The sequence below is a fragment of the Orcinus orca genome, chromosome 1 (assembly GCF_937001465.1).
Source record: "Orcinus orca chromosome 1, mOrcOrc1.1, whole genome shotgun sequence".
Lineage (NCBI taxonomy): Eukaryota > Metazoa > Chordata > Mammalia > Artiodactyla > Delphinidae > Orcinus > Orcinus orca.
In genome coordinates, this window is record NC_064559.1 from 204,268,223 (window position 1) to 204,276,396 (window position 8,174).

Here is an 8,174-nt window from a genome sequence, read left to right on the forward strand (position 1 = left end):
TTTAGAATTATTAAACATTTTTAATTATTATTAAACATTTTAATTATTAAACATTTATATTTCTATCTTTGTAATATTTTTAAGGCAACACTGAACTTCTTGTATAAATTTGTGACCCCAGTCTGATTATTTCTTCAGAATTCTATTTGATTTTAATCCTGAGATGGGCTATCAAATAAAGAAAGCACAGAATGATACCATTATTTGGGGTTTTTTTTTTACAAATAACGGTTTGTAAAAAAATATTTTACAAATATTTAAGCAAGGAACCTATTTTCTTGGAAGTTTTTCCCACGAGTTACTGAGAGGGCTGACTGCGTGTGAGCCCTACAGGGCTGCCAGGCCAGACATGGCTGTGCCACAGAGCAGTGCCCCCAGGACAGCCAGGGTCTGTACAAGGTAGGGCTGGAGCGGTTGAAGCCGACAGAAAAGCCAAACGATCGGTGGCTTGCGCAAAAAGATGTTTCTCCTCTGTCTCTTCTGTAAATAACAGTCAGCCCAGAGCTGGTGCGGCGACTGCTGGTCCTGACTCCGGCTGCTGTCTTGTTGCTCTACCGTCCTCAAGTCAAACACAGGGCTGCCACCTCGTGGGCCTGGTAACTGCCCCAGTGCCACCACTATCTCCTCATTCTGTTTAACTGGAAGGAGGGGAGATCAGCCAACGTCCACTTCCCATTGGCCAGAACTTAGCCCCATGACCACAGCAAAGGATACTAGGAAAGTCGTTATTTCAGTGCCCAGCTGAAAATCCTGGGTACTATAATTGTATAGTCAGAATTTGGAAAGAATGGACATTGATACACAGTGAGCTGTCTGCCAAAAAATGCCAGAGTCTCAGCTAAGAAAAATAGACAGATGCGGGGGCGGGGGGGGGGCGGTTCCCTGGTGGCCCAGTGGTTAGTATTCTGGGCTTTCACTGCCGTGGCCTGGGTTCAATCCCTGATTGGAGAACAGATCCCACAAGCCATGTGTCACGGCCAAAAAAAGATAGATGGGAATGTGTTTAAGCAAGAAATTGTATTCTACTCAGGACAGCCTGAGGAGGCTTCCTGAAAGGTACATCTGGGTCGCACTTGGAAGACGAAGGGAAGAAGTGCAGAGAACCTTGTAGCCAGTGCTACAGAGTGGGCCTCTGATAGAGACCGGCTGGAAGCTGGTTAGAAAAGCAGATCCCCAGGCTCCACCCCAGACCAGCCCTATCAGGATGGAGGGTTGGGCCCGGACACCTGGTCTGAACTCTCCAGATGGTTCTTTTATGCGTGCTTAAGTTTGAGGACCACGTGCTATAAGCAAGGCAGTGGGCCCCAGACCGCGTTTAGTGGGCTTACCACTGGTCAGAGGTGAAATGAATAACGGAGACAATGTATTAAGTTTCTCACAGAGGTAAAATGATTCCTTGTCCTGTATATCCTTGCTCGTTTTGTCTCTGGTTTTGTTTTTTAATAAGATGGAGACCATAGACCGTAGGAGTAGAGGTCTTTTTTAAGTGTCTCGTCTTGCAAAAGAAAAACTTGGCAACCGATGTCAGTGCCCAAATGTGTGTTTGAAATTTGGCCCATGGAACCCCAGAGTCCAGGACCACTGAGCCATGGGATAGGGCCAAGAGCCTTGGGGGTTTGGAGAACAGCTGTAGTTCCGTTTCCCTGAAGCATCAAGTCATGGGGAGATTGTTCGGATCCCCAAGGACCAGGGAGGATGTGCCAGTGTATGGAGGGGCGCATGTCAGTCGGGAACTGCTCAGTGATTCTGAACCCTCAGCGATTCTGAACCGTGGAGGCTGTGACGGGACCTGTGCTCTGGGAAGATGATCTGGCAGGGCCGGGTGGGGTTGGAGGTAGAGAATTTATGAGTAGAAGGGCTCTTTGCTCCAGGAGGTACACTGCTGTTTGTGGTCCTTAGGAAGCTTGCCATAAGCATTTTCAACCAAGTAACACCACGTACTGGCCAAATTCCCACTCATAACCACAGCTGGCTGAACACGATGCTTAAAAAAAAATGACTCCAGGTGCTAATCAATGACAGAAACGCATTCCTGCTCTGTGGCAGCCCCATTGCCTTGGACGGTGGCTGTTCACCCACCTCTTGTCCTCGTATAAACTATCTACCCTTTAGGAGGTTGGGACAGTTGACCCACTGGAGAGTAAGGCTTTACAACTGAATTGTAAATGCATACTGGTCTGAATTTGGAGAAACGTTTCATATGATACCTTGGTTTTTTCCATCCTGATTTTCCCTATCAGTTGTAGATTTAACTGGGCTGTATAACAATGGCTACTAATGGCAAAACCACAGTTCTTCCTCCTTGTGATCTGAAGTTGGGTGACATTTCTGGGCTCTATGTCCTGTACATGTGGGGAATTTTTTGCTTGAAATGTATTCAGGGCCGTTTTCTTTGAACTTGGAGGGTCTGAGCTACTGCTATACATACCAGCCTAGAGGTCCTGTTTGCTGTTGGCGCTTGAAGCCGAGACCACAGCTTTACCTCCTCTACAGGAGGGGCCGAGGGTGTCGTTTATTGTCCTCGCTTCAGGATGCACATGCTGGAGCGGCTCTGTTCAACTTGGGGGAGGGATGGGATAGACTTGATCTTCCACTGCCCCACCCCCGCCCCACACAGTGCCCCAGGAATGCCAGGGCCCCCATCTGGGCTCAGCTGTGCAGTGCCTGGAAGAAAGCCAAGGCAGCTGACTCCACTGGGTGCCTGGACCCACATCCTGGCCTCCCACGTCCACTCAGCCTGTTACTCAGTGCTGCCAGCTACAGGCACCGTCCCTAGTCTCATGGAGCTTACAGTCTGGCTCAGGGTACACCGAAGTGAGCAGGCTGTCACAGCTCAGAGGCATAGACGTCTTGATGTGCAGGCTGTGATGTCAACACCATGAGCCAAGTACACGGCTGAACCCAATCAAGCCTGTAGCAGCTGATGGATTGGCTGATGATCTCATCTGCTGTGTGATCCTGACCCTGGGTCGGGTAACAGTTCCGTGGGAGCCAGCTCCTAGCAATTCTTTTACTGCCTTGGCTCACTTCCCCTTTAAAAGGAGTTTAACCCAACCAAGGCTCATTGCTGTAAGGCTTGAGGCTTGCACTAACTGATAAACACCAGTGTGTTTTTCACCTGCGGTTAAGGACACGGGCTTCCCAACTCCAAGCAGAGGTTGCAAAACATGACTCAAAAAACATCCCTGTCATAATGTCACCAGTAGCTTATACCAATTTCATCTCCCTTCCCCGGCATTAGAAGAACGACGCATGTAGAGCAATTAGCATTTAATATTTGGTAATTAGCATGCTTAATGTGATTCAGAGAAGTTCCTTGACATTTTCATAAAAACAGAAAGCACATTCCCCACCCACCCACCCTTCAAGGAGCGAGGCCTAGTTTGGCAAAAAAAAACCCAAAACAAAAAACTGTGGGCCAGTCTTTTCTGGTGCTGAATATGCATGTGTTGGCCTCTTTCGGGACACTGCTGGTAAATTTAGAAACTCGTTAAGAACTCTTTCTCATTCAGCAGCCATACGCTCATGGCTCACGGAATCTAAGGGGAAATGGCTAAATCGAGCTTAAGTCGTGGGGCTGTGATGGTCCTTCTCAAGTAAACAAAACCCTCGTTGTGCCCCCGACAAACCACACACACTGTTGAAGTCCAACAGGGAGTCAAATTCAGGGACGCGGTGAGAGATACATTCTACTCCGTCGCTCCAGCGCCAACAACGTAACTCTTCGCCGGACAATGTAGCCGCCCACTCCGGAGTCTCCAGCCCGAGGGTTCAAGCCGGCGGTCCGCACGTCCCGGCGCTCGGACACTCCGCGCCGAGCCCGAGATGTCAGCTCAGGTTTCCCCTCCGGAGTCGGGTACCCCTCGCTCCCTCTCCGCGCCCGTCGGTGCCTCCCCAACCCCGGCCCCACGTGGCCCCGGGAAGCAGGCCGCACTACCCTGCTGCCGCCGACTGACAGCCGGCCGCAGCCACCGGGCGCCGCGCTCCAGCGAGGCAGCCAATGAGCGCGCTCGGAGTGCCGGCGGGGCGGGACCGCCGGGCCGCCGAGCGCTCGCGCCGCCACTGGAGGGCTTGGGGCCCGCCCCTGGCAACAGGCCCCGCCCCGCCGGCAGGGTTAGGTTGCGGCGCGGGCGGCGGGGAGGAGTTGGTCCCGTTGTGCTGCGGCTCCGCGCGGCCTGCAGTCCCGGGCCCGCGCCCCGCGCCGCCCGCCCGCCCGCCGCCATGGAGCCCGGCCTTGACGGCCCCGCTGCCTCCGGCCCCGCTGCCATCCGTGAGGGCTGGTTCCGCGAGACGTGCAGCCTGTGGCCCGGCCAGGCCCTGTCTCTGCAGGTGGAGCAGCTGCTACACCATCGACGCTCGCAGTACCAGGATATCCTCGTCTTTCGCAGGTACCCCCGCCCGCCCGGCCCCGCTCCCCGGAGCCCCGGCGACGGCTCTCAGCCCAGACCGCCGGCTGCCAGCTGCCCAACCCCACGCAGCCCGCCGGGACTCCTGCCCCGGTCTCGGCCCAGCCCGCCTCTCTTCCTGCCGGACCCCTATCTTGCGCCCTTTACCTCCGGATGCCCCCGGCCGTCTCTGCCCGCTCCTGTCCCTGCAGAACTGTCAGAAGTTCTCGTAACTAGGCCCGTCTCTTCCCTCAGTCCCCTCCCCACCTTGCATCCCGTCTCGCTGGGCTGGGGGGCCGGCGTTGCGGGCGGTCCTCTTCGGCGGGGAGGGAGCCGGAGTCTGCGCCGACCCGACGCGCCGAGCTCCACGTGTCAGTCCCGGACACGTCAGAGCCGGGACCCCGAGTCCAGCCTCCACCTAGCGGGCCTGCCCGCCGATCCTCGCCACGTGTCACCCCTTAGGACTCACCCCTGGAGCCCCTCTGCAGGTTGGGGGAGATTCTTCTCACCCAGGGCGAGTCGGGGCACGTTGCCCCTTTCCCGGGGAACCCAGATTCCTGACTGTCACTCCCACCCGCAGTAAGAGCTACGGTAACGTGCTGGTGTTGGACGGTGTCATCCAGTGCACAGAGAGGGACGAGTTCTCCTACCAGGAGATGATCGCCAACCTGCCTCTCTACAGCCACCCCAACCCACGCAAGGTACTCCCATCCCACCCACATCCAGCCCTGAGGCCAGTGATAGGTCCCACAGAACAGTGCTGGGGGCCCCAGCTGCGCTCAGTGCTCAGTTCAGGTGCTTCCCAAACAGCTGTCAGAGAAAGTGCTAGCAAGGACGAGGGGGCTCATGGGGAGAGCCACCCATTTTACAAGGACTGGGGGCTGACAGCCTGCTGAGGCCTGGAGCTTGAGAAGGAGCCGTGCTGGAGGGAGTTTCCAGGAATGGGGGACACATCGTGCCAGGTTCCTAGGGCAGGAGAGCTTTTCTAGGAGTAGAAAGTGAAGTAATGAGGCTTGTGGAACAGAGGAGCGGAGAAATTGTTCCAGGTGGTTCTGTCTGCTCAGTGCAGTTTGGGGGGCAGGGAGGCCAGCCACTGAGTCCTGCTGGAGCCTGTTTGGTGGGGCTGGTGCCCAGGGCCCCGCTCCTGGCTGACTCTTCCCCTGGCAGGTGCTGATCATCGGGGGCGGGGATGGGGGTGTCCTGCGGGAGGTGGTCAAGCATTCCTCCGTGGAGTCGGTGGTCCAGTGCGAGATTGACGAGGTGAGTGCGCAGAGCCGGGCGGGGTTTGGATTCAAGTCCCAGTGCTCCCTGAATTGGCTGTTTACCCTTGGGCAAGTGGCTTAACCTTTCTCCGGCCTTGTTTCTTGGTCTCAAGAACACATTGGAGGATTCAGTAGGAAAAGCAGATAGTAAAGCACCTGGCACAGAGTAGGTGTGCCACTGATGCTAGTTCTTAGTAAGCCTAAGAGCTGATGCGTCATAGAAGTCCCAGGGGACTCCAACCACTAGCGCATCTGCCCTTTACAGCAGTGTGCTTCAGTGAGCATCTAGGTTCCGGGTTCAGTCCCTGCCTCCTTGGAGCTGATATTCTAGTTAGGAGGCGGTATCAAAGGGTTATCTGATAAAGGAATGTGAGGTGGGTCCCTAGGGTGTGGGTTGATGCTGAGGTCTGAATGAGAAGCAGCTGGCCACGTGGAGACAGGGAAAGGCTCTCCCGGTGGAGGCTGGAATTCTAACCCTCTGAAATAGCAAGATAGCCACTCAGCTGCAGTGGCTGTGTCTGGGGAGAGGGAGTAGGGGTGGTGGAGGTGTGGGCCGAGCTGCAGGCGGGAGCTAGCCCTCCGAGAAGTTATGGGGAGGTACCAGACTGCTCTGTGTTTTACAGATGTGGAAACTGGGGTTCCACAAAGGGAGTGGCTCGTCCAAGGTGACCGGGCTCTGAGAGGGGGTCCCACTCAACTCTGTCTGCCTCCAGGGCCCCCAACCCCCGTGGCCCAACCTGTTCCCTCCTGTCTCCTCCCCAGGATGTCATTCAAGTCTCTAAGAAGTTCCTGCCGGGCATGGCCATTGGCTACTCTAGCTCAAAGCTGACCCTACACGTGGGTGACGGTTTTGAGTTCATGAAACAGAACCAGGACGCCTTCGACGTCATCATCACTGACTCCTCAGACCCCATGGGTAAGCAATGGATGGCCTGGGGCCTCTGGCAGGCACCAGAGGGAAGGCCAGCCTCCCGCTCTGTGTCCCAAGTCTGAGTTGCGGAGTAGAGGACACAGGGGGCCCCAGAATTAGTGCAGCTCTTTTCCCTTCTGAGTTGTCACCTCCCCACTCAAACATGGCTCAGCAGAATAGGGGGACTGGGCGACTGCACAAAGTTCACAAGTTGGTTGAGGACCTGGAAGAGAGTGGGGCTCTGGGCTTGGGCCACTGAGGCCCCAGTTTCCTCTTCAGCCTCCTCTCTGCTCGACAGGCCAGCATCAGGGTGTGCGGGTATCTAGCCTTAAACCAAGGCTCAGGGTGGAGATTCCCCTGATGCGATGCCTATGAGCATCCCCCCAGGAATGGGATTAAAATGTGGAGCCCCCTCATGCTGGGGTACTGGATCCCTGCCCCTCTCAAAAGCACCCTCTTCGTAGTTGGTTTCTGAACTCCACAGACCTGGCTTCAGTTCTCAGCTCTGCCCCTGGGCAGCTGTGAGGGTCTGTGTGGTCAGGTGACAGCGGCCCTTGCCGCCTCCAGAGCCAGGCTCAGGCAGTCTCAGCCGGAGCGTTCCTTGTCCCTTATCCCCTGCTCCCCTCAGGCCCTGCTGAGAGTCTGTTCAAGGAGTCCTACTACCAGCTCATGAAGACCGCCCTCAAAGAGGACGGCATCCTCTGCTGCCAGGGTGAGCGGGCCACCCCGTGGGAAGGGGCTGGCTGGGGTGGGAGCGTGGTGGGGGGCGCACCGCCTGCCCGGTGCTGATGCTGCCTGACCGGCTCCCAGGCGAGTGCCAGTGGCTGCACCTGGACCTCATCAAGGAGATGCGGCACTTCTGCAAGTCGCTCTTCCCCGTGGTGGACTACGCCTACTGCACCATCCCCACCTACCCCAGTGGCCAGATCGGCTTCATGCTGTGCAGCAAAAACCCAGTGAGCTGTGGGCTATCCTGGGGGCGGGAGCGGGGCAGGTGGGCACGGAAAGCGCTCCCCTGAGACCCCCCCTTGTCCCCAGAGCACCAACTTCCGGGAGCCCGTGCAACAGCTGACGCAGAAGCAGGTGGAAGAGATGCAGCTGAAATACTACAACTCCGACGTGCACCAGGCAGCCTTCGTCCTGCCCGAGTTTGCCCGGAAGGTGAGCTACCTGCGGGGCAGGGAGACCCAGGGCTCCCTGAAGGGCCCCTTTGACCCCCTCACAGTCCAGCACCCTCCTGACTAGGCCTCGTGTCCCACCAGGCTCTGAATGATGTGCACTGAGCCCACGTGCCGCTGCCCACGCTGCCCAGGACCTTGGCCAGGGAGCCTCCGGGGCGCCTGGGCCGCACCAGCCCTGGACAAGACCCCCGCTGGCTCGCCCACCAACCGAGTGTTACAGGCCCCAGAACGCTGCCCGGCCGGCCCTGCTGGGCGGACTGTCTGTCTTCCTGTGTGTGGAGTTCAGCCTCCAAGCCTATACCAGCTGTGTACAGCAACCGCCCACCTTCTGTCGCCCCTCACTCACCAAACACGTGTATTTATAACAAAATGCTGAATTGTGTGTCCCTGGACTTCAAACTGGCCCAGGCAGGGGCTGCATCAGCCATTAATGGGT

At 56.6% G+C, this 8,174-nt stretch overlaps 1 protein-coding gene across 2 annotated transcripts; it reads left to right on the top strand.

The window, feature by feature from the left end:
* The first annotated feature begins 4,106 nt into the window (after positions 1-4,106).
* SRM (spermidine synthase) lies at positions 4,107-8,108 on the top strand. Of its 2 annotated transcripts, XM_004272384.3 has the most exons (8): positions 4,107-4,388; positions 4,966-5,086; positions 5,553-5,645; positions 6,410-6,563; positions 7,186-7,269; positions 7,368-7,513; positions 7,596-7,718; positions 7,820-8,108. In XM_004272384.3, the coding sequence occupies exons 1-8, from the start codon at positions 4,222-4,224 to the stop codon at positions 7,838-7,840; spliced, it is 909 nt and encodes a 302-aa protein (XP_004272432.1). In that variant the 5' UTR covers positions 4,107-4,221; the 3' UTR covers positions 7,841-8,108. The 2 variants fall into 2 exon arrangements, with proteins under 2 accessions (XP_004272432.1, XP_033288821.1); XM_033432930.2 differs by lacking the exon at positions 5,553-5,645.
* Positions 8,109-8,174: the final 66 nt, after the last annotated feature.